The following is a 26369-nucleotide window of genomic DNA, read 5'->3' as shown; positions in this document are numbered from 1 at the left end:
TAAAGTATTGAGCTCTCATATTTTGTATGTATAGCTGCTTTGCTTTAACCTAATTCCACTGTTATTCCAGTGGTCACAACATTTATTTGATTTCATGCATACGGAAGTCTGATTGGTTTCTATTATTTTCCATGAGCAGTTCTTTTTCTGGTGTGGGCATATCTTCCCGAACATTGGTTGCACTCTTTGGGAATTGATTACTATCCAAGCAGGTAAAGAAGATATACTTGCAGGCTTGTGTCATCTTTACATCTTGTCTCTAAAATGATCCCTTTTTAAATTAGGAGATAATATGAATTTCATAGTTTCAAATTTACTTAGCTGGTTTGTCTGAGACACCAGAGCCAGAAGCTGGTTAGTGTATTCCAGCTACCTAAGTTGGGCTTAGTTTATTCCAATTTCTGGATCTATAATGGCATTTGGTTGTTTTGAACAAACATCTTGAAAAGAGGAGGCACAAATTTTTAATTGATAAGCCCTTTAGTTGCATTTCAGAAATTGATATATATTGGTCGTACATTTCAGAAATTACAAGTGCATGAAAGCCCTTATTTCCGCTCTTTCTTGGTGTTGCTGTTGGTACATGCATCCTGCAAATCTAGAAAATCGGTATCTAATTTCACAGTGCAATTGTTGTAGCCCCATATGTTGTACCAGAACTGGACACCACAACTCCACTATTTAAAGTCTTTAAAATCTCATAATTTTTTCTGCAGGTTTTTTTTAATTATAGTAGAACTTCTCTTTGCTTTGACAATAGAGAAACTAGTGATAGCTTAAAGGTCAAGCATCCCTCCAATAATGCCGTCCAGTGTAGAAAGCATTTCACTTTTGTTTAGATTCCAGATGCTTAGACCATATGAAAATGAGAACTCATTCACAAAGGAAGTGGACACCAATAATCAAGGTAATAAGAATATTCTCTGTATATATGAAGCACATTTAGTTGAAAAGAAAGCTACCTGGTTAGCAGACTCGACAACAGTCCCCATGGATTTCTGGTAACTTGGTCTTTCGAAATTGCCTGCAGAAAGACAGACTCAATCAATTACTCAGGAATGTTGACACTAAAAATAAAGGAAGGGGGACTGAACATCTAGAAGGAAAAGACTTGCACTTTCAGAGATCAGATGCTGGAATCTTCACTTAATATATACCAGCTTCAGATCACATAAGAAAAATGAACATGTTCACATTAATAAGCTTCAGATATTATAACTGCTAGAGTCAAAAACAGAATCTTCATGTCTCCAGAAAATGTACATTACAAAGCTTGAAGCAACACTTTTAATCTAAAGTATAAAACATCAATCTTCATAATAGATGACAATCAAAAGCAAAAAAGCCAGAACCCAGGTATTTACATGCACCCGCCCCGCTTTATCATTAATTTATTCCTTCCCACATACATTCCCAAGTACAAGCCTAAACTATTCCCAAGCCTCGATACAATCCTAAAACAGTAGAAATTTTCCAGTAACACTCCACCATTGAAATTGAAAGAGATCGACTCAAGTTAAACAAAAACCCACAAGTATCAAAAAAAAAATTAAAAAAAATCTTTAAACGAGAAACAATAAATCTGTCGGTGCAAAATTGAGCACGCGCAAACCAGATGAAATTGCATGAGATCTGTTCAACCATAAACAAATTCCTAATCAGATCAAATCAAAACTAGCTCCAAAATACAAAATCAAATCTCAAGAATTCCAAAACAAAGAGACAAAATTCGGGTCAGATCGGAGAAAAGAAAATGCAGTACATTGAAGAATGTAATGTATGAAATTGGGGAGATGAATGAAAAAGCGTAGATCGGGAAGAGAGAAAGAGAGAAAGAGAGAAATCAAGATCTGAAGCTTACCAAAGGTAGAAGAATGGTGATTTGTTGAGGTACAAAAAGGGAGGAAATGGTAATGTGAAGAGCTCGCGAGGCTCTTCTAGATATATTTATAGGCCTCCAACCAAATTTGGGAGACCCATTTTGAATGGTAAACTCTTCCCTTTCTCCTTACGCACTCCACACGTTGCGTTGAATGGTTACTCTTTTTTTCCTTTTTCATTTTATAGTGAATTGACTAGCCTAACAAGGACGTTTGGACATGTGATTTAAAATTATACGTAATTATATGTTTAGATACGTGATCAAATTCTCCTTATGAAACAAGTTTAAAGATTTCAAAACCTTTTAAAATGTAAAACTTAACTCATCAATTTATATTTTGAAAAGAAAATAATGATGATCGATGTGAAGCGTTAGATTATTTATATCACGTGAAAGAATTATAATAAAAGAAAAATTAGTTATTACTATTGCAAACTAGTGAAATTTTATAAAATTATGTGTATTTGAAAGCTTTTTATTGCAAACATTCATTTATAAAAGGATTAATCGATGTGGCACCTTAGGATATTCCAATATATCTTGATTATGAACTATAGTTTGCTTATTTTGATAAAGATTATATAAAATTTGAGAAAATTTTGATAATTTTCACATCTTACGGAGTTTTCATGTTTATGAAAAAAAAAATACTAACTTAAAATATAAAAAATGAAAAATTGCATGTAACTTCAAATTAGTTTGATTTCAAATAATGTCCCATGTTATCCGCTTTTAATCAGAAAGTGCACTAAATTTTTTTAATATTTTCTTTTAACCGTGTACATCATTTTGGGCATAAACTAAGAAAGAATGGACATATTCAATTTTAGATAGGATTATTTATTTGTTTACATTTTGGAATCATACGAAATAGAATTTAATTGTTTGTACGAGAATCAGAGCTAGAAATAAGAAAATAAATGTGTGACTTGTTTATGCTCATGGCTCGTTGATAGCTACTTTACACTTGTTTTTTCTATTTGTTTACTTCTTTTTGGCAAACTAATTAATTAAAGATATGACAATATTTTTAATGGTACGTGGAGAAAGAGCTGGTTTGTTTTTTTTTAGCTAAATTTCATAGCTTGGTCTTTTTAGACTAAAGATTGTTTACATGGTGATTTGAGGAGATGCTGTTTGCGCTTAATAAAGAGTTAAATCTTAATTATTTATATTTTTATATATGAATAGACATCAAATACTAATATTTTTCATTTTACTTAAAATATTTGAACTTAAAGTTGAAGATGAATTGTGTTTAGTCATACTAGTCGTAAAAAAATATTTGTAAATACATACTTAAAGTTCATAATTAAAGTTCATAGAAGAACAAACACAATTTTTACATAAGCCGATCTATATAAAAGCGTAAAAATGTATATAAGCACCTCTTATACACTTCTATACATTATCTACAGTAAAATATCGTATGCATAAGTACTGTTGTGAAAAAAGAAGAAGAGGCTATTCATATAGACCGTATATTTTTGTAAAAATCTTCAATTAGAATACAAATGCACTCAAAAGGAAGAATGTGAATAGAAAAAAACTAATTAGAAGGTTGGTATAATAAATGATTATGATTGTGGTACTTCACCCTTAAGCCTTGTTTTCACCAGAATTACAAATTTTCCATCAGCCCATTGTCAAGGTCGGTCGCATGTCAGGGTTAGGCCTCGAGTCGACATTGGGTCCCTTGTCATGGCTGGGTCAGTTGTTGGGTCTCGGGTTAGGCTTAGGCCAGGGTTTGGGTTGGATTTCGAGTCGGAGTCGAAGCAAGGGTTCCTGTTTAAGGGCGGATCCTGATCCAAATGTCATAGTATTTGTCACCATTATACCTAAATACTCCTGGAATAATATTTTCTCCTTACTAATAAAACACTCTAAAACAAGTAAAAATCCACTTATTTTTTCAGAAAAACATTTTCATTTTTACCAAACACACCCAAAGTGTGTATACTTTATCCTCCCTAGGATCTACTGTTAAAATGTCTCGATTTCAAGATTGAAATACTTTTGACATTTTTTTTCCAAATTAACAAAATATTTTAAATGTTACATATAAGAAAATAATAGAAGTTTCTTTTGTGACAGAAGAAAAGGTCAAAAGAGTACTTGTCAAGACACCAATCTAAAAGTTCAATGCTAACTTTCTAGTCAAGCAAATTCGAAAGTTCAGTGGAACGCTTAAAGAACCATCAAAGTTGATATTTTTATGCTAGCTAACATGCTTTCATGTGATAAAAGCTTTTTTTTTTAAAAAAAGTTCTAAAATAAATTCTTTTCCATATTGGAGTAAAATAAAAATTCTTTATCACAAATTCCTGAAATAACATGCACCCTGTTAGCATATGAAACTTACGTTCAAAAGAATATGAATATTACAATAGCAAATAGAATATTCTTGCTCTTTTACCGATCAAAAAATATTCTTACTTTTTTGTAATTATAATAATAGTGTACTGGCCAGCTTGATGTACCTTAACTATTTCATTGGGTAAATGTTATCTTCTACCACCTGATATATATATATATATATATTTATAGGTTAATCAGCCGGTCACCAAAGCTTAGACAGATGAAAAAAATATCATCTAGTGTATCTTGCCTTCACTATAAATTTAAATTTGAGATTCATAATTTGCTTCACTTCATTGATTACTAGATCACACCCGTGATTGTTGGAGTATTCTTGAAATTTTTTCTTTTGATGAACGTGGTGTCTGCAGTGGCGTAGCCACATGGTGGGTCAGGGTCGTCGGAAAAAATAGTAAAATGATACACAAAATGATTAAATAACATAATTTGGACACTCTTAACATAACAAGTTATTATAGTCTAATGGTTTCACCTCCTTGGAATAAAAAAGTGCTCGTGTGTTCAAATTTATTGTGCTATTTCTGGACACCCTTTATGGAATTCCTGGGTGTCCGAGCCAAAACACCTCAACTAATTCCATAGGATATCCGTCACCTCCCACCAACAAAATTTCAAATCCTTGTAGATCGCTTCTCTTGTTGATTTGCTATATACTAACACTCCACTTTTACCTAACTGTTTCTCTATTGGGGAATGCTGATAAAATGACCAGCTGACATTAGAATCTGGTTAAATACCAGATTGCCAAGTAGAACTTTTCAATTCAACTTTAATCTCTTACGAAACTTACTCATTTTATTTAAAACTTGTCATGGTTTTCTTTATAATGTAGATTTCTAAGTATGACATTGGACAGTACAAAAATTCTTGATTTTTATAGTTTATCACATGCTTTTCTCATCTCAAAGCAGGAAAAGTTTAAACTATTGAACGGAAATGAGAAGTCATGATTTACAAACATAATAAACTACATTTCAATCTCAAATTACTGGGGAAGCTATACAACTTCAGTATGACTGTATCAAAACATTCAGAAGCAAAAAATGCATAATTTTCCATCTAACGCATATGAAAATGCAATAACGAGCTTTGAGTTTCATAAACTAATCAAGAAACTATAAAGTGATATACAGTACCTAGGTTCTGAGAGGACTTCCAACGGAGTTGCTGAAATTACAGTCACACCTTCAGTCTGGATAATGATCTTGATCCCTTTCTATAAAGCTTACTGATTCACATGTATGCATGGGAACTACGACCTTAGCTCTGCAAACCTCTGTCTCACGGCATTGGCAAGTTTCCACTCACCAATACTTGTCAGGCCTTCAACAACCATTTGCCTTGACCTTATGTATGGTATAAAGCCTCTCTTGGTCATTTCTATCACAAACTTTCCAGCCAAAATAAACTGCCGGCTCTCTAAGCACCCTTCAAGCACTGATTGGTAGCACTCGAATCCAATATGCACACCCTCATTTGTTAAGAACTCAATTACTTCAATTGCTCTCCTTATCTCTTTGTTAGCCCGTATTGCTGCCAAAAGTTTCACCAAAGTTTCTTTTCTGGGGCTCAAGCCAAATATGGCAACCATTTCATTCAATGTCTTTATGATAGCAGACGTCATTCTTAGCTCGGATAAGTTGTCAATTAAAGAACCGTAACAATCCAAATCCGGACTACAACCAGCACGGCCCATTCCCTTCAATACATTAACTGCTTCATCTATCTGATCAACCTTACAAAGCGATGAGATTAGGTAACTGCAAGTGCCACAATCAGGTGCATATCCAATATCCTGCATTTCCAACAATATGCTTGAAACAGAATAGGATTTACTCCGACGTTCAATCCATGCAGTGGAGAGTAGGAGGTGAGTTTGAGGTACTGGAATGCAGCCAGAGCGAAGGGTACGCTGGAGAATGGCAAGAGCAAGTGGGAGAGGATTTGAGCTTTGGAGACTGTAGGAAAGGAGACAGGAATATGCAATTTGAGGGCGATAACGAGGCCTGATCGGAGAAAAAGACTGTAAAATTTCGTCAACAATTTTGACACTTGTGTTTTCAGGGAAGGTGGATAAAAATGAAAAGGGATTCGGACTGCAGTGAAACCCTTCAGAAGAGCTTAGAATATCAGGAATCTGTTCATATCTTTTATCTTCCACCACAGCTTTAATGGATTCTTCAAGCATTCTTGCTGAAGAGATAAAAGAACGACAAAGAGGACGAACAGAGAAGTGTAGCTTTGCAACAGCCATCACCCTGGATATCCAGGTTCTTCTTATTTTCCTCTCAAATGTAAATAAAATTAGTTGAGCTGCACATAAACTGATCAAACACGGAAGCTGATTTTTTAATTGGAATGAACAGCTTAGTGTCGGCGCAGAATGCTTGAATTACCTACACCTGCAGAAGGGGTTTGCAGAAATTGGACACATGATATAGCAAAATGAATGAAGAGCAGAAAATATGTGACAATATTCATTGTGGCATAACATCGACCAGGGAACAGGCATAAAATGGGACAAAAATAAGAAACTTTATTTTTCCTGGGAAAGATTCAAATACATACAAATTCAACATTCTATCAAGTGGAAAAGGAGAAAAGTAATACCTGATCTGACTATCAACACTATCACGCATCCGTATTCTTCTGCAATTTTTTTTTTTTTTTTTTTTGCCTCTTCTTCAGTTTCCATACATTTTACAACTTTTATATTTACTTTACTATGAGGTGTTGTTATTATTCTCCTAATTATTTTGTTTATATTTTCAAATCACGATTCAATTTAATCAATAACGTTATATTCAATTAAAAGATGCAACCCAAAAATGGTCAAATGCCTTTGGACTTCTACGAAGATGATTAATTATGTACTCTTGAGTTTTTTTTTTTTTTTTTTTTTTACATTTAAGATTATAATTTTTTAAAATGTAATGAATATTTACAAAGTGCATATTACACCATGAATTAGCTAAAAGAAAAAAATATTACTGTCATATAATTTAGGAAAAATGGTCTAAAATATATCTGAATTTTGACCGAAATTGCTGTAACAATCTCAAATTTTGGACAGGAACAATTTCGATCATGCCCAAAGTTTGAAATTGTTACAACAATTTCGGTCAAAATTCGAATATATTTCAAACTATTTTCCCTATAATTTATATAATGTCCCTTTCATCTTTCAATAATTGCAGATATACAATTTATATGAGTTTGTAGACTAAATCATTGTCTCAGAGTTATTACTTTCATCTTTCAACACCTATTTTTTTTTTGTATGAATCCTTTCTCTTTTGTAAGTCTACCCATTGTGAAACTTCGTGTAACTGCACTTAGCACTTACTTATATTCATTATATAATGACTTCCGTTAGTGATCATAATTCATATAGCTGTTATTAGTTGTCATTTGAGTTTTACCGCAGCTTTGGTATATGAGGCCATTTTTGTTGTTGTAATTGATGATAAATTATAAAGTTGATCAAATAAACACAAATATCCCACGTCACAATATTTCAAAAGACACAAAAGTGATAATTCCTTCTAAGTTCTGAATTTCTGGCATCTTTTTTTGACATTTTTCCAAGTGTAAACTCCACCTAGTTTAGGGAACATGAATTAGTAATAACTAGTTTAGAAAGATAAAATACAAAAAGAGAAGAAAAATAAATAAACTTAACAGAAGATTCATCATTTCAATAGTATGCTGTAAGAAATGGCCACAAGTGCCAAAATGTATAGCAACTGCAGTGGCGGAAATGAGGGTGCTCTGTAACTATCAGCAAAGTTTATTTCTCTGCCCCCAGCTGCAAAATTCAACATAAACACACTGTTAAAGTCTAGAGGGCCGAATAATTCTGAATCATGGTTACTCCATGTCAAATCACGTTATGGGTTCAGCTTCATCAAATTTAGATCGCATAAATTATTTGAGTGAACAAGAAAAGAAGAAGTTATGTCTCACTTACCACAATCTCTAGTAGAATTACTAGTGCTTGAGCAAATGCACTGCGCCATCTCAGTCTCTACATCAAATCCACAAGTCCCACCAGATTTAGCGCACCGGGCACATCCAGTGTCCGGCACGCTAAATGACAATTTCATCCCATAAAGCCAATCCAACGGCCCAACACCTTCCAATCTATCCGTATTATAAACACTCGTATAATGCGTGCAATCCAATATATCCATACTCATATACTTCACCGTTTCATAACCCGTGAAACAACACGCCGGCGTACTGTTAGACAGTAAATGAAACAACTTAAACGAAGTGCACGAACCGTAGAGTTCGTCACACGAATGACCAGAGAAATTAAAACAGAGGGACTTGTAATGATTAAGTACAGGGGAATCGATGGAGCAATTGACGAGGATGAAGACCGTGTCAGGCGTAGGCGGGATTATAGCTGATTGAATTTCTGACATTTTGAAGTCGTGGTGAGGTTGTAGGATTGAACAAGTAGACATTGAAGGATCGAAGATCGTCATGGTTTGCTTTTTGTAGTCGATTGATTGGACTTTGTAATTTCCTGATGGTGTTAGGAAGAATAAATCAGTAGCGGAGCAATTCAGCATGTGACGATACTGCGGCGCGCCGCAGCCATCGTCAATGCTGAACGGGTAGTTTATGGGAATGTTGTTACAGAAATTGCGACATGTTGAGTGAATTTGTGGGGATTGTGATAGTAGCAACAGAATGAAGTATATTGTTAGATGATTGAACGTGAGAAAGAATGATTTTGAGTTAGCCATTGGTAAGGTGAAAGAAAGGGAGTTTAATTTGTTGTGAAAGGTTTCAGATTTCACACGCAGATTTCGATGAGTAACTTTTTTTTCACACGCAAATTTCAAATATTTTGCAGAAAGCAAATGGCGAGCAGCTGTCCGCAATTTTCTCCTATTAACAGTTGATTTTTTGACCGTTGGCCCGCCGTTTCACTGTCTTTTACAGGGCTCCACACTGGAAAAAAAAATCAGTATTCGATGATGAAGGAATGAAGAATTCTTTTTTCTTATTTAAGGGAAAGGAATAATGGATAACCACTTTCAATTTCATTAGCATAAATCGATTCTCAATCAACGCTTGTTGCACGACTAGTTATCTAGTATGGTACACATTTTTTATGTGATCTACAAGTTATCGAACAAGAGCTATTAGCTCAGCGTACACTTGAAGAGAATCAATTATGAAACTTTCTTGGAATACCAAAAAAGCATGAAGTGTAATTTTTTTAAAAAGGTAACGCATATGACAAGCTAGCAAAAGGACCAAGCAATTAGATACAGGAGTAGAAAGAAAATGAAGCAATCAAAAGTAGCAGTAGTTTATCATAGTGTCTCCTAAAGAACATCATATTGGAGCTCAAAGTCAAAGGAGTCAGATAATACACAAATCTACTTACAGTCATACTATATATATTTAAGAAAAAAAATAGTTTGTGATGCGAATACAACTGACATTTAAGAACAATATTGGAGTTGTTTGAAAGACCGTATAAGAATATTAGTAATGCATGTATTAATTATATTGTTTAATTTATTGTATTAAAAATAACATGTATGACAAAAAGTATATTTATAAAAATGTCGTCCACTATTATGATGGAATGTTAAAAATATTTTGAGGGGCAATAGGTCTTCAATCATGCTAATGCATGCATTAAACCCCCTTACAGTACTAATACTAAAAAATTCCATGTATTAATAATAAATACTAGAGTGAAATATTAGTTATACATATATCGGAAATGGGAGATGGAAGATGGCTTGAGAGGGATTTGTAGTTATTAATTAATCTAATGTGTGTATTAAAATAAGGTAAAAGATTAAAATATTCCATCGAACTTTGAGAAAATGTTCATCTATGTCATTCGTTAAAAACTTGGCTCATCTATGTCATTTTCATTTGAGAAAAAAGGCTCATTCATACAATTATTTGTAAATAGAAAACAGTTCAAATTTTGCAAAATAGGTGGTCAATATGATTCGACCAAATCATTAATTATTATTTTTTTTTAAAAGGAAAAGACTCAAATATGTCATCAACTTTAAAAAATGACATTTATGTCATCCTTTAAAAAATTACGAGCCTCTTCTCAAATAAAAATGACATAAATGAGCCAAACTTTTAACAGATGACATACATAAAATAATTTTTCAAAACTCAACAGTGTATTTGAGCCTTTTCATGATACAATGCATTAGTATATATTGACTAAAAAAGTGTAGGAAGGTACTAATATTACAAGTTTAAAACTCAGTCCTTACCTGTTAATTGATGGGAAAAAAAAAGGTGGTAAGTTACCTTAACGCTGTTAGAGTAATATTTTTAAGGGTAAGGAAACCACGTGCACTTCACCCGAGTTTTTCTTCTCCGGCAAACAAAATTTCCCCTTGTTTGTTCAAGAACCCGATCGGGGTATCGTTATTTTCCCACAATATCATCGATCTCTAATTTATAGTTAGTAAGAAAAGGATCTGCGGAAAGGAATTTTGTTGAAGAAACCGTTGAATTCCAGCAATGGAGATCTTATAAACCTTTGAGTTCCATTGCGCATTGATGAAGAAGATCGGTTAATGACAAAACTTTCAAGTTCTATTTATGGGCAAATGATAGCAGGGATTGAAACAAAACAAGTTTTAAGGTACTCTCGGCCGTTCATTATTGTTCCCAAATTACTAGTAATTAAAATTGATGAAACTTAATTAGTATATTTTGGCCCTTTCCTCTGGATTATACCTAATATAATTATTTTACTATGTTGACAAATTAACTAGGGAAACAAATAAAAATGATACTTGTTTGGGTTTCGAAAAATTCATAATTTCCTTATAAATTTTCAATTTCAGTAGCTGAGATGTCTTCAAATTGGGTAGCAGCTCAAGTAACTCGGTAAGCAGTTTTTCTCTGTGGATTTAATTCATACATGTCTATCTAATTGCCTTTGGAAATTATAATCTGAATTGGGTTTATCTAATCTGATTGCAACTGTATTTTATGTTGTATTTGTTTCGTCCTTGTTAGTCCCATTTATTTCTGGGATTATGGTGATTGAGATTGAGATTATGGTGAATCATGGGTCCATCTCGGTTGGACTCACCTACTTAGCTTAGGTTTTACCTCAGTTCCAGATTGAATGACTTGCTGCAGTTTGGAGATTGTATTAATAGTTATAAGTATGTGAATAGAGGAAAATGTTATTAAGTAGTAATATTGTAGCGCAGTTTGATCTTCTGTAGATAGAAACTCTGATTTTAGGGCAAGCAATATAGCAATTGCAATGCCCCCTAAAAGAAAGAACAAGTGTTTGATTAAATTGAGTCTCAATAAACCTTTCGGAAGAAAGAAAAAAAGAAAATCCAATTTGCTTTTCTTTTCCCCCTGTATGCCCTCCTTATGTGCTGCTGCGTTATATCTTTTATATTTTGTCCATTTATTCATCTCTTTGTTTTCTGAAGTTCTGAAGTGAGACAGAAAAAAATGACTTAGACTCTTAAGTTCAAATGAGAACCGATATGTAGTGGTTTTGTGTTAGAGCATTGTTGATCTAAACAAAGCAATTAAAATATCACCATGTGTCATGTGGCATGCTGGATATGTGTAATTGCCAATCCTGTTTTTTTTTAAAGTCAGTGTTATAAAAAGCCTCGCTTTAAGCTTTGAAGAGAAGCCAGGTGTGGGTCTTGCGCTTCAGATGGCTCCTTCTCTTCTGCTATATCCGTACTGCTTGCAACTTCTTTTTTCTTCTTTCTCTTCTTCTCTTCTCTGTTTCAATATCTTTTTTTTCTTTCTCGCCTATCTCCATTGAAAGTTTAGCACCACATCTTGTTACACAATTGACTAGTAAGTTCTCTTCCTTTTCTTAATTAATGTCTTTAGTTATGGTAATATTAAAGACCTTTAAATCCGTAAACTAATTATACCTGAAACATACTCCTAAGTAAGGATGAATTCCTGGTCACTAGCTCCATTCATTCCATAATTTTAAAGGAACTAATGATCCTCATTGTTATTAACTTATTATTCTGTGAGTTGCTTGGTGGTTTTTCTCTAGAAATGGCTTAATTCTAGAGGCAGTTTCCATGCACTAACATCTCTGTTTTGGGTGTTTTGGCAATTGTTGGGACAAGTATAATTCTTATTCAGAGTGACATTTTGGACCTTCTTAGATATCGTGATGCTGGAAGATAAAGGTTGGGAAGATCCTCGTTCCGTTAATAGCCCTAGGAGGATCTTGAGTTTTTCCAAGAATAGGAAGGCCACTGTGTTCTTTCCAGACCCAGACGACAGAGATTCAGGTTTTGGTGTTTCTGGAGATCAGGGACCCAAGACTTCTGAAGTTTACGGATTTGTTGGCTCCATTACTACTGTTGTTGCTACAGGTCTACCCATCCTCATCTTTAAGAAGCTTAGTCTGTTATTTAGAACATATCCCTATGTTTGAATATTCAATGTGTTCTTCTGATATCATAGTTTGGAATACAGTTGAATTGTTGGTATTATAATGTGATGTGATTTTCTTCCTTGGTAATGCTCATCATGACATGAAAGTTACTTATTCTTATCTTTTGGTTAGACTCCTTGGCCTTCCTGGAAATGCTTGTGCTCAGGCATCACCAGTATCTGGATATAGGGTAGAGTATGCTAATTGATTTTTCTTAGGAGTTGAAATGACAAGGCTGTTGAAATCTCTGGATATATTACTTTGCAAATATTGAAAACAGATGCAAATACTAATTTTTGATTTGTCTGCAAGATGTCGTCTGTTGTAAAGTATTGAGCTTCATATTTTGTATGTATAGCTGCTTTGCTTTAACCTAATTCCACTGGTATTCCAGTGGTCACAACATTCATTTGATTTCATGCATACGGAAGTCTGATTGGTTTCTATTATTTTCAATGAGCAGTTCTTTTTCTGGTGTGGGCATATCTTCCCGAACATTGGTTGCACTCTTTGGGAATTGTTTACTATCCAAGCAGGTAAAGAAGATGTACTTGCAGGCTTGTGTCATCTTTACATCTTGTCTCTAAAAAGATCCCTTTTTAAATTAGGAGATAATATGAATTTCATAGTTTCAAATTTACTTAGCTGGTTTGTCTGAGACACCAGAGCCAGAAGCTGGTTAGTGTATTCCAGCTACCTAAGTTGGGCTTAGTTTATTCCAATTTCTGGATCTATAATGGCATTTGGTTGTTTTGAACAAACATATTGAAAAGAGGAGGCACAAATTTTTAATTGATAAGCCCTTTAGTTGCATTTCAGAAATTGATATATATTGGTCGTACATTTCAGAAATTACAAGTGCATGAAAGCAATTTAAAGCATTTGCAGAATGCTCAAGATGAAAAGAATTATCTTGGCAGAACTTAGCTGGTCACTTACTAATTGTCACAAGATATATTTAACATCTTGTTAAATTGTTCTTGGTTTTATCAGGTACTGGGCATTAGCTGCGCCTGCTTATGCGATGATGACTATATCACTAGCTGCAGGATTTTACATTGGTCTCAACTTCTTGGCTACCCCTCCTCCTTCTTTCAGCCTGATATATGGTAATTGTTACCCGACTTTCTGGCAATGACAGTTGAAAGGATTTTCCTAGCGTTTCTGTCTCTGACTCTTGATGCATGCAAAACCCAAATTTAACATTGTTTGTTGAGAACATATTGTGAGTAGTTGTTTTTACATAATTATGGGATTGAGCTCGTAATGTTTTCTTTCTATCTATTCTGCAGATGAATTCACAAGAGAACCTTTGCGCAACGTGCCTTCAACAGACAATGATGAGCAACCTATAGAGCCTATATCTGATATTCGGATTGATCAAATAAATGACCTTATGTTCAATCCAAGATGAGAAATAATTTTACTGTGCAGTTATTTTGCTTGGGTAGATTGTATCAGTTTCATTTATCAGTGTATCTCTTTGATTCACCCAATTCAGGTACTCGACATTAAATGTAATTTAGATGTGGCTTTTTTCACAATCGTTCATTTGCTTTCCTCTGTGTAGTACCGAAAAACTAATATACTGGTTAGCAAGGGTATATTACTGTTAGGGAAAAAGATCAAATTGGCAAGTTCATAATGGTTCTGGTATTTGAGTGTTTCTCTTTGCTCATTGGTTTTAGAAGTACTGTTTAAAGACGCCATATTTCTACATCATGAAGTAATATTTTCTTTATCCAAGTCCATAAGCGGTAAAAGGGATACAAAAATGGAGCAGACTGAATGTGGTATTAACTCAGTTCACAAATACATAATAAAGCAACAATTCATCCAAACCAAATACCATGACAATAATTTCTACAACAATCAAAGAATTTAGGATGTTCGAACAAGCAGCGATATTGATTCACCCAAGTCGTGAATTTGTTGTATCGTAGAAGAAAGGTGTCTCTTAAAAGTGCAATCATCGTACCCACGCTACAGAATCAATCTCATCTCTTGCTTTCTTGTACAGTTCAAGCCTCTTGGCACATTGCATTCTTCTCTCCATCAATGCAGGATCTTCATCTAACAATTCTGAAAGTGCCTTGCCCTGAGAAATATAAAGAACTGTCAGCACTAGTACTATAAAAAAAACTCCTAATTCGGGATGAACACTGAGATAGTACCTCTTTCTTCCCAATCTGAGTGTAGAAGTAGTTCAACAAAGATTGTTTGGCCTCCTTAACTTGACAATAAACCACTGCTTTGGGGAGTGTGTTCCTCAATGTATCAGACACCATATTTACATATGATGATACATTTGAACCTATCCGACGAAAGTGAGCCTCTCCATACCGGTCTACGGCAGCAGCAGCTTCTGGCTTTCCCCCCTTGGGGATTTCCATCTCCTGAGGTAGTTTTCTGAAGAAATCCACTGTCACGTAAGAAGATTCCATGTCCACTAATCTGACTACCGTCTTTCTACCTTCATCCCGGAATTTTTCCAAGGCTTCATTAGAAGCTGCAGCTATTGTAGATTGCAAACTAGGAAACCGCTTCAATTCCTGCTCCACCAATATATTTAGAAATAATCAGAAAAGGGAGAAGAGGTTATTGTAGCTAAAAATAAAATACAACATAGCTGCCCGGCACCATTACCTGACATTCTCCAATAGATTTCCTCACTAGTTCCTTCAACACAAAGTGAACCTGATATGTAGTTTCACATAAACTTAGAGTTGATAGGAAGCATTAACTATTTGACCCTGATAAATTTTGAAAAATTACTTACAGCATCAACAGAGGCTTCAGCTGGGCCTCTAAAATAATTTAAGGCCCCTTCAATTAGACGTCTATAACCTTGCTCAGGTGCTATCAAGTGAGGCTGGTAACCATCTGCCTCTGAAACAACTTTCCTCACATTTTGTACAGAGAGATATCGGTCAAACGGGAGTTTTCTCAAAGCAGCAGGTAGTTGGTTGTCAAAAACTCCATAAATTCGATCACCACCAGGTCGACTGATTAACAAAAAGAGATATATACATGTTATATATAGTCTAGGTGCAGAGCAATAAACTGGAAGTTCATTAAATCAGTACAAGCATTTACAGACAGGATAGACGAGTGTGACATGTCTCTTGAAATGTGTTGCCAATTCCTTGAGTTTAATGGGTACATCTTTTTTTATTTTACAAGTTCTCATGAGTGAAGTTTCTTCAAATTCTGTGTTTATGGGTACTAGTCACATTTGGTGGTCTCTTTTCAGCCTTTGCCAAATCCCTCCTTGTATTTCAAGTTCCTTTGTGCTTATGGTTCCTTTGGATTTTTTGAAGTGCTTACGATCATGAAAGTTAGATTTGGAAAATTAAGGAAAAAAAGAAACCAATCCACTTACCCTCCATCTAGATGCTCCTTAAATATCTTATCAAAAGCACGGCAAAGTTCCAAAATAGTATACAGTTGAGCCTGAAATAGACCAGTTCAGTTACTAAGATAAAGGAAAATCTCTCAATCAACAGTAGCAACGATGGATATAGAAGTCGAAGCTTACGCCTGCATCAACAGCAATAGGCCTTCCAAGGTGGTCCAGTTCCGATTCAAGTTCATCTATGCTTTTATTGATAAGTGATGTGATACTTGGTATTCTTGCCTTAATAAATTGTTCCAAGTGCTGAAATGGAAACAATCTGAATATGAACTCTGCTCAACTTATTTAGGAATTCCTTACATGAAAAGAACTATTAAGTATACCTTTGACAGTAGTTTTGCAAGGTACTCTGAACCCATTTTACTAGCCAGATGCCCATACTCCGGACTGGTAGCAAAATATTCACGCTCCTTTCTTCTTGCATAAATCATGTCTACATTTTTATTGATGTCAGCTTGTGAACGATTCACAATACCAACCCAGGGATGTTGCAAACGATAAGCTCTTCCTTCAAGAACCTTAAATTCAAGGGAAAAAAATCAATTACTAGTACAACAAGCTGTGCTGCCAAATTATAGTATACAACAAGGACTCAGCGAGTGAGATTCGATTATGCTTATCCGATTTATGAATCAATTAATGTAGATATTAACCAAAATAAGTTCACAGGTAATATAACAAATAATAAAACTCACATCTAGAGCATTAGTGCCTTTGTCCATCAAATCTAGTTTGGTCAACACTCCAAATGTCCGTTCACCTACATGGGTTGCAATGTGACACTTCATAAATGATAATGACAAACATTAAACATTCTCCCAAAATATGGACACTCTTTGACAAGTAGTCAAGCTACTGGACTCAAGAGTCCCCAAACTGTTAATATCAAAAGATTATACCTGTGGGGTCCACTTCTCTTGCAAGTTTTATTGCGTCAGAGGTGGCGATATCCTGATTGGCAGGAGAAACAGCTAGAATGATGCAGTTTGGCTGCATGAGAGGAAAGAGATCAGATGAAGAGAAGACACAAACCGAGCACAACTCATGTATGGGAAATAAACACAATAACTAGCAAACAATGTGAAAGTAAAGGCAGCCTATTTTTCACACTGATGAATGTTAGTAGCAAGCCAACCATGCATGGAGATAAATGGAAAAACTACCAAATAATGTGAAAGTAAAGACTTGTCCTAGTTTAATTCAGGTGGATTTTCTTGAACTGACAGCAACAGAAAACCTAGCAAGGGAATATTGTGCTCATCAGCTCAGTCATCAATTCACTCGACCAATATAAGAATAGTTGTTCTTTGGCATTATGTTCCACACTAACTGAATATTGTTCGGAGATCCAGTAAAGGGAACGGCAGACTTTAGGTGATTGATATTCAGAACAATTTCTCTGACTGCAAGAGGTATATAAAAAAGTTTGCAGTTACTCATTATTCAGTTTCTCACAAAATGTAGCATTCTGTTATTTGCACTATTCAGACTCCATTACCAGATGTTAAGGAGGAATGTTTAGTATATTATCAAAACAAGAGAATTTGTCCCACATAATTTTGTGGGCTTTATCTACAAGAACAAGGTAAACTTCCAAGTTGAATTTTGTGAGGGCTGTAGTCATTTTGTAAATGTATATATGAAATTTTGAAACTCCTAAATCCTAACTAGTTAAATCACCAAGCATTTCCACTCTTTTAAGGGACTAATACCTACATCACATATAGATGGAAAGCTTTATGCACCATTTGTGGTTTAGTCTCTCTCTATGAGCAATATCTCAATACCAATAAATATCTCCACTCTTCTTACCACAGAAAGAAAAATGAGCATATCAGAAAGTTAAATTAGTATCTCATTACCTTCCCAACATATGTTCGCACCATGTTCTCAATGTCTTCGACTATAGTCTCAGACTGCCCCTCTGCAGTGATGAGTATTGTTGCATTGAAAACAGGTTTGATAAGACTTAAAAAGAATGCAAATAATGAAAGGACGTATGGAGCGTACCAACAGCCACTTTTGTTAAACCAGGTAAATCAATCAGTGTTAAGTTGACCACTGCCAAGAAAAAACACATGGTATGGAGTTAGCATGATAAAGAGAGAATGATATGCTCTTTAGAACAGTCACCACCAAAAGGAACAAGAGAAAAGACCATCCGTTCTCAGCAATAAATCAAAACGTTATGATGAAATACTAAAACATCAAGCCCATCTTCGATGAAATTTAGAAAAGCAGACATGCATGTGAAATAACTAACTTCAGAAACAAAAACTATTAAAAAAAACCACTGATGCAATGTAGAGTAAGATTACTTTTTGGGACCATAAATGAATTCTTAAGCACATATAAATAATTCATGGACATCATACCATTTGGAGAGTATATGCTCAGGTGGATCGGAACAGGAGAAATCTGCTTAGTTTTCCCTGTGATTCGATCAGTTTCATCCGCAATCTCCTTGCGGACCATGCCTGTTAAAAAAATAATAAAGAAAACACATTTTGTCAAATCAGAATCTACAATCTAGTACTGATAAGTAAAACTGATGTGCTTGAGGGCACACATACATGTCACTTCACAAGCGCTCACACATTAAGAGAGAGAGAGGAGAGTGAATGAAAAAACTAATACAGCTAAAATTTAATAGTTCGTCTCCATAACCACCGATCTATTAAGTTACTGTATATGGCGACTCTTCTATGCACAAGTAATCGTGTTTCTCATTTACCTAACTTAAAAGCAAAAATGTTTCGTAGCTACTTTAATATTCATTAATTGTCATGAAATAGTAAAGAGTTTAGATAAATTCTGAAAGGGCTAAAGTAATGTCCCAAAAGAAGAAGAAAGAATGGAGGTAAACTGAAATACCAAAATCTGTGAACCGTCTTCTCGGAATATGACCAAACTCTGCATATTCCTGCTGTCCGTCATCAGTCTTATGAAGCTGCAACACCAATGGTCTCCTTGTGACAATTCCTGAATGGATACCACAGACAATTTCACTCAGCAAATGTAATTCACATAATCTATATAATATTAAAAGCAGGAAACCCTTAACAAGTAAAACAATGGGGATCTTAGTAAGGTCAATTGGTTGGCTATCCGAATTTTCACCTTGTTGCGGAGGGTTCAATTCCCCACCTTGTGATCCCTCCCCTATTTCTCCTTCCTAACCCCTATGTAATATAAAATTTAATAAAAGTTTAATGTTATGAAGACTTGCCACCATTTCTAATGTTACTCCCGCAAGAGTTGCCACAACTTATGGTCATTTGGTTTATCTTAGTGCAAATGGGGTTATTATCATCATCTTGCAGATTCCAAAATTCCAAAATTGAAGGGATATCACGCATGCACTTAGCTGCTTCTAGCAAATACTATTATCTCTTCTTTTCCTTGGTTAGCTGCTTTTAGTACTACGAACCAACAGATCACCAGAATCTTGAATGAGAGGTTATTTATAAATCATCTATTATACCTTGCTAGTGTTCAATCAAATATTGTTTACATCTAATCAAGTATGAATCTATTATACATACTCACATGTTTAGTTGCTTTGACTGACTTTACAATAAAAGCTAGGACTGTTTATCGGTTGGTCCAGCTCGGTTATGAATGTTATCAGTTATTGGACTGTAAACATGCTAAACCGATATTCGAACCACTAAGAAATCGATTGTCAATTTATTGGTTAACTGGTTAGCAGTCTTTACGTCTTGGTTATTCAAAGTGAGGCAGTGGCTTTTCTATATAAATTTATTATGATTTTTTTTCTTGGAAATGTTTACTAGATAGATGCATTGATCAAGAAAAAAAAAGGTGTTGTGAGTTGATGAGTTAAGAAGGAGAAATGGTCTTCACAAAAAGAATCAAAAGCCTTTTGTTGATTTTCAGTTGAATTTGATAGATCTTAATGGGTTATTGGTAAAACCGTTAATCAAACCAATAGGCCAAAAGAAAAAAAATTCTAAAATGATTTACAAACCGTGAAACCGATATCAATAAACCATTACTTTTTTTTTTTGTTCAGCTTATCGGTTAAATTAAATTTACATATGCCTACTAATAGCAAATATGTCGTAGAAGGTTGAAAGGAGAAGCAATTGTTATTTATTGGTTGGATCAGAACTTTTGATTTGCCCATAGAAATTTGCTTCAATGAACAAATCCTATAAGATAGAGCTAATTATTATTCTAGAGGCTTACGTACAAGCTATGGTGATCCCATTTAGCAATTGCTTGCTTCTTGTCGTGCATTTGATAAGCTAAAATATTTGAGTTATTTGGTAATGGGAACATACACATGCTAGCCTAGAATCTAATACATAGACAATCTGATACCATTGTGAACATCTCAATTGTGACATATTGGTTACAGACTATTGGTAAGGGGTTCATATGTCGCCCAACCTTTATTTGTCCCATCGTTTTTCCGGGTATGGTATCTTCCTTTTTTTCTTTATCAACATTAATTTTGGGGTTGCACCACATTGATACATGTCTGAGTATTACTATTATCTTTATTCTTCCTAATTTTATTTTTACTATTTCATTTTAGTACATATCATCCAATATTTTAAAAGAATATCTGTAGCAGATAGTTTGTTCATTGCTGGACAACTATATAGAAATAAGAGTATTAATCTATTTGCCTCTATATGAAGCTAGGTCATTCTTGCATACCTTAGACTGAATGATCTAACTCTATTGATCCTGCGCACCTTTCAAAATATGACTGGGTACTGCCAACACTTTGATAATTTAGCCTTTTTGTGTGTGACATTGCTTAGTATTTCTTATTTATTAGATATTGATTCTTGATTTCAAAAATTACATTATCAAGTTTGAAGCGTCTATTCTTGCTAATTTAGTAAGGAGAAGATCATTTAATCACGAGTTTTTTGGGAGATATGTTTTATCTCAATAAATCAAGTTAATTTTATAACCACAGTGTTGACAAAGGTGATGGCCACAAAATCAAAATAAGTATAAAGAATCACATGGATCTAACTAAATTTTGATCGTTCATCTTAGTGGATTCAGATAATATCCAAATATATTGACCTCAACAAACAAGTCATTACACAATGATTTGCGTTGATTACTCACAAAAACTTGCACTTTATTCTTTTATGTATAATTATTACTCAATTTTAATAATATTGATATTATTTTACATAACCATATATTACATCACTTAACATACACGTGCACGTAAGGAGAAACTAGTTGTGTAAAATGTAATAGAAGTTCTAGCAATCCACCGCTTTAGTACACTTAGGAATTAGGATGATCTAGATAGTACAGAGAAAAAAAGTATGATAAAGATAAATTAATCGAGCTCACCTGATCCACGAGGAAGAAAATCTCGGCTTACTATGCTTTCCAACACAGATGACTTTCCAGAACTCTGAATCAATGCAAGCAAGGAGCAAAAACTGTATTAGCTCACTACCATGAATGACAGAGGTAAAACTCAAAATTTCATCTTTTCACTACTGAAATCAAATCAACACAAAACCATATTAAACAATCTCATTTCCTTTCAATACACAATAAAATGAGCTACTAAAATTAGTCTAGCAACAATCAATAGCAGAGGCAAAAATAACCAAAATTCCACCTTTACAGTACTTAAAAATCTAAATCAGCACAAACCCATATGCAGCCATCAATAGCAGTAGGGGAAAAAAGATCAAGATTACTCATTTTAACAAGTTAAAATCAAAATCCAACACAAACCCATATAGAAAAGTCTCATTTCCACCATCACTAATATGGATCTACTAATTACCCAACTCCCCAAGTTAAATCCTAGTTCCAGTAAAACCCATCGGGGAAAAAAAAATCAAGAAACCGAGTAAGATAATGGATCACCAACCTGACCACCGACAACGGCAACTGAAGGAAGAGCATCCCATAGAGAAGAAAATGCATTATCTCCACCACCATAATCACCAAGAGCTGTACAAGCTCTTTGAATCCGATTCACCAAACCAATTAAACTCTCCATAGTAGAAATCTCGTCTTCTCTCAAACTAAAAACAATAAAATCCTAAAACCCCAGATCTATATTTATTACAAGAGAAACAAGATTGGTAATTAAGCAATCAAGATTTGGACTTGAAAGTGGAACTGTGTTGTTGTTTACAGAGATGCGAAAGGAGAGAGATAGAGAAAAGGGTCTTTGAAATTGGACTTGGTTTGAAAGAAAAGTAAATGTAGGGCTTGCGATATATGCGCGTTATTGTCTCTTTGATTTATGTATGGCTAATACGACTTGTACCTTTCCATTTTTATCTTTTTATAACGTTTGGAAATTTTGAAATTTGAATATTTGTGGGTCATCTTGCTCTAAGTTAAAGATTTTCAAATCAAAAGTTTGTGTATTGGGGTTTTAAAATGCACCTAGAGAGATGTATTCGAGTTTGAATTGCATATTCAAACGCTGGTTTCATCTTATAATTTCAAATTATGAGATGAAATTGCATTATGAGATTTTGTTAATAAATCGAGCGAAGTTAAAATCACGTCGTTTCCAAATTATTATTTTTTAAATAAGTCGACATTTTTGAAATGATACAAATACAAGTAGGAGCCCATCAAACTTAAGAATATTGTTAACAAAGTAAAATGGTCCATGGACAAGTATGACAACACAGAAGAAAGCAAATATTATAGTAGTTGATGAGTAGTTTTGAAGCTTTTTCTACCAAAGACATGAAGGAAATTCTCATTTTGTCCTAATATTAAATGTTTGTTTACAAATTTGTGGTACAAAATATGGACGGCCATTATTATTACATAATAAAACTTTTTAAAAAATATTATTATTTTTTGTTTTATACATAATCCTGGAAAATCCCAGAAGCACAAATACTTGTGAATCAAATTCTTCTATAAAAATGAAAGAATAAATTTGCAACTTGGTCAGGAATTTGAATGGGTACTAGTACTTCTTTGATTTAGTGAACTTAATTTGTTACCTTTTCAAGTGGTACTAGTATTATTCTTTGATAATTTTGTTACCATCTGCGTTCTAATTCATTAAAATCTAATTTTAACACATGAAAAAAGGTGATTTATCAGTGGTTTTAAAGAGAAAAAAAACATAGAAAAAAATGGTAAGGTAATACACACTTCTTTTCAAATTTATGCACAATGTATTAAAATTTAAAATGTCTAACATACATGATTTTAGTGCTATAATTATCAAATTGCAGCTTAAAATTTAACTTCGGCATATAATATACAACCATGTCAATATTGATCCAACTAATCAATGTAGAAAATTTTACACAAATCTCATATTGTTGTTAAGAACTAATTACATCATATCTCTACTCTTTTTCAAATTACAAATATCTCTTAAATATAGTGGAATCCGGATACATCCCAAAATATCTCAATACAGAGTGTCCCGATTTTGGATGCATCCCTCAAAGTCTCGATACTTCGCATCTCAGTTTCAGATACATCACTCAACGTCCCAATACATTGTGTAAAGTGATGTACCAAGAATAGGAGAGAGTAGAGGTTTTTGTAATTTTTTCAAAATGGTAGGAAATTTTAGAGAATATGGTAAAATAAGTTGTATATTTAAATAATTTTTTCATCAAATTATAGAATTGGGCTAACTACGCTGATGTATTTACATATTGGGCCAAATCTCCTGATCTGCTAATGTTCTAATTGGGCCTTTAGTGGGCATTGGGCTCGTATCTCTTCTGGAGCATGCTCTACACTAGTGGGCCACTATCTTATTATTTAGAGATCAATTACTCTTTACACTTTATAATATATTATGGCCCATTCACCAATGAACACAAAAAGGGCAACGTTAGAGGTGTCAAATGGGCAGATTGGACTGAATTAAATTTGGATGGGTCAAATGAGGATCAATAATGCTAATCAAGAAATTACACACATGCTTTGTATAAAAATTGGGTGAGCTTCAGACATTGACGTTAGACAAGCCTTAGACAATTTTTTCGTGAGAAAAGCACCTTTGATGGGTACCTTAAGATGTTTTTCAAGAAACTCACCCCGCACCAAGATCTAAATAAAAATTTAATACTTTTATAACAAGCGGTCAAATATATAATTTTCCTTTTAAAAAAACGAATCCGCAAAATAATAAACTGATAAGAACGACATTTCATAGTGGAAAATAGAGGTGCGTGCTTTGAAATAGATGGGCCAGCCCAAGCACTGGTTGGGATCTCTCAGGCCCACTTGGATCTCAAACTTCAAATTTCAGTTTTACTTCAGTCTAGCCCTATCTTCATTTTCCAAGCCTTTTAAAAATAAAATAAAAAATGTCATGATAATTTCACACCAAAAAGATCAGGAAATTTTAAAACATAGCCAATCAAAGATAGATTCAAAACTATCAATTCATATCCGAGAAAGATTAATTACATGCAAAATGTACGACCCTCGAATAAATTTTGACTCCAACATTATTTTCAAGGCATTACAAATTTTTTGAAATTTATAATTTGTTATATTATAAAGCGTCGACAATTAGAAAAACACCATCATTTTAAATATGCACAAATAAGGAAATAGAATATATGTGTTTAGGCTGTTTAAGTCAAAACTTTATCCCTAATAATTAGGCCCTAATTATGTTGTGATGGAGAGGGACTAGTTACCAACTCTAATAGTATAATCCATGTTGTTGGCACTCTAATCAGCTGCTTTCATTAATTAGAAAGATGAACTATTCTTGTCTTTTGTGTTTAGGACAAGTAGTTAATTTTGACTATTTAAAAAAACATATATGAATATAATTAAGCAGAACTTTTTGACAAAACATTACAATGTCGATTTTATGTAGGGTCAAGTTGAAGGCAAATCACAACAAATAAAGACAACAAAAAGGAAGTAACAATCGTACGATATCATATATAATGTTTTCGTGAAATTTCTCGTGAGTTGAATAGTGAGTACCAACTACTTTTCTGTCTCAAATTATTTATCGTATTTTTCTTTTATCCACTTTTGAAAAAAATATTAATTGGGAGGATTTTTTTTTTACTATTTTACCATTTATTAATATTTTAAGATAGAATCACCCTTTATTAACTATTAAGTCGTTTGTAATTTCAAGAACAATGTACTAAAGATAAAATGAAAAAAAAAATCTTAACTTTTACAATGATATTAATTTGAAATAAATATTTTTTTAAATTACGACAAATAATTTGAGATAGTGAAAGTAATATCATGAATGCATGAACGAGAAACATATATGATGCAATTCTCTACTATACACCTAAATTATATATGTGTGGATTTTATGACACCCTAAACTTAATTTTTTCATAGTATTTACCCCTTTACTAATTATCTAATAAATAAAATATGTTAATACGCAACATATGCAAATACACGCTTTTTCAAAACTAATTTTTAAACATACGCAAATACACGCTTATTTTATTTATCAAGTAATTAGTGACCAGTATAGTTTAAATATGTCATTATTAATTTCATCATAATGATTATAGGTGTTTGCTAGGTCAGGCAATACTCAGAGTGAAGAGTCATTTATGATGAAGCAAATGCAATTTCAGCTGCACATGCCAAATAAATGCCTGCTGTACCTCATGTTATGTGGTACTTCAATTTTCATATAATTAGCATTTATATATGTGCCTTATATTTTAATATAAAATATAAAAAATAGTATAATAAATCACTTCTATATCCAATTATGGACTATATATTATAAAAATATATTTATTTTGTTATCATGTACGAGAAAAGGTTTCCAATATTATGGACTTGGGCGGAAGAGTTCACCCAAATCTTCTTGGTAAAAAAACACAAAATTAGAGATTAATTCAGTAATTTAACGAATTCAAAATTTATCTTGAGATTTCAAATTCAAATTTTAGGTATTACTCTACTGTTTTATTTTTTAATTCCTCAATGAAAAATTATGACTTTACTAGTGATTCAAATATTTCAAGTTATAATCACATGTGTAGAACGATATTCAAAATCAAGTCTAAAGGAAAATAGAACATGTAATCATGACATTACATCAAATGTGGGTAACAATTTTGGGTAATCTATTGAGAAGGATATAACATTAACACTAAATTTACGTACATGCATGAAAGTGTTAGTAAGTACATAGCTTCAATTTTTTGTAAGTATGGAAAGGGGGCTATAAAAGATTTTTTTGATGTTTATTGGCATGTCCATAAAAAGAGTGTGACATGGTT

General features: G+C 33.5%; 4 protein-coding genes across 10 annotated transcripts in view; 1 reads left to right on the top strand and 3 right to left on the bottom strand.

Moving 5' to 3' along the window:
* Positions 1 to 14254, top strand: part of LOC125819541 (phosphatidylinositol N-acetylglucosaminyltransferase subunit P-like) — a 23423-nt gene extending 9169 nt beyond the window's left edge. For 2 of the 5 annotated variants that reach the window (XM_049499010.1, XM_049499017.1), the window contains exons 3-6: positions 12428 to 12648; positions 13174 to 13246; positions 13704 to 13819; positions 14003 to 14254. In XM_049499010.1, coding sequence (XP_049354967.1) covers positions 12444 to 12648; positions 13174 to 13246; positions 13704 to 13819; positions 14003 to 14124 — 516 coding nt within the window. In that variant the 5' untranslated portion in view covers positions 12428 to 12443 and the 3' untranslated portion in view covers positions 14125 to 14254. Of the gene's footprint in view, positions 1 to 11115; positions 11162 to 12398; positions 12649 to 13173; positions 13247 to 13703; positions 13820 to 14002 lie in introns of those variants that run through there. The other 3 variants (XM_049498994.1, XM_049499002.1, XM_049498988.1) reach the window with 2 other exon arrangements.
* Positions 5514 to 6516, bottom strand: LOC125819513 (pentatricopeptide repeat-containing protein At1g06270-like). The gene has a single exon (XM_049498953.1). It carries the CDS (start codon positions 6513 to 6515, stop codon positions 5514 to 5516), a length of 1002 nt encoding a protein of 333 aa, XP_049354910.1. The 5' UTR covers position 6516.
* On the bottom strand, positions 7935 to 9050 carry LOC125819522 (uncharacterized). The gene is made up of 2 exons (XM_049498964.1): positions 8232 to 9050; positions 7935 to 8069 (listed from the first exon to the last, which is right to left on the bottom strand). The coding sequence occupies exons 1-2, from the start codon at positions 9016 to 9018 to the stop codon at positions 7954 to 7956; spliced, it is 903 nt and encodes a 300-aa protein (XP_049354921.1). The 5' UTR covers positions 9019 to 9050; the 3' UTR covers positions 7935 to 7953.
* Positions 14255 to 14408: 154 nt separating the features above from the next.
* Positions 14409 to 26369, bottom strand: part of LOC125820978 (phragmoplastin DRP1E-like) — an 80331-nt gene continuing 68370 nt past the window's right edge. For all 3 annotated transcript variants that reach the window (XM_049500411.1, XM_049500419.1, XM_049500425.1), the window contains exons 2-16: positions 22013 to 22155; positions 21478 to 21541; positions 19000 to 19107; positions 18501 to 18602; positions 18136 to 18186; positions 17988 to 18049; positions 17025 to 17115; positions 16821 to 16885; positions 16449 to 16643; positions 16249 to 16368; positions 16093 to 16163; positions 15490 to 15715; positions 15357 to 15407; positions 14885 to 15262; positions 14409 to 14808 (exon numbers count right to left, since the gene is read on the bottom strand). In XM_049500411.1, the coding sequence (XP_049356368.1) occupies positions 14680 to 14808; positions 14885 to 15262; positions 15357 to 15407; positions 15490 to 15715; positions 16093 to 16163; positions 16249 to 16368; positions 16449 to 16643; positions 16821 to 16885; positions 17025 to 17115; positions 17988 to 18049; positions 18136 to 18186; positions 18501 to 18602; positions 19000 to 19107; positions 21478 to 21541; positions 22013 to 22144 (1845 nt within the window). In that variant the 5' untranslated portion in view covers positions 22145 to 22155 and the 3' untranslated portion in view covers positions 14409 to 14679. The remainder of the gene's footprint in view (positions 14809 to 14884; positions 15263 to 15356; positions 15408 to 15489; positions 15716 to 16092; positions 16164 to 16248; positions 16369 to 16448; positions 16644 to 16820; positions 16886 to 17024; positions 17116 to 17987; positions 18050 to 18135; positions 18187 to 18500; positions 18603 to 18999; positions 19108 to 21477; positions 21542 to 22012; positions 22156 to 26369) is intronic.

This window comes from Solanum verrucosum, unplaced genomic scaffold (assembly GCF_900185275.1).
Source record: "Solanum verrucosum unplaced genomic scaffold, falcon-dt-bn FXZP01000020.1, whole genome shotgun sequence".
Taxonomy (NCBI): domain Eukaryota; kingdom Viridiplantae; phylum Streptophyta; class Magnoliopsida; order Solanales; family Solanaceae; genus Solanum; species Solanum verrucosum.
The sequence above is the reverse complement of the archived record's forward strand: the minus strand, read 5'-3'. Positions and strand labels throughout refer to the sequence as shown.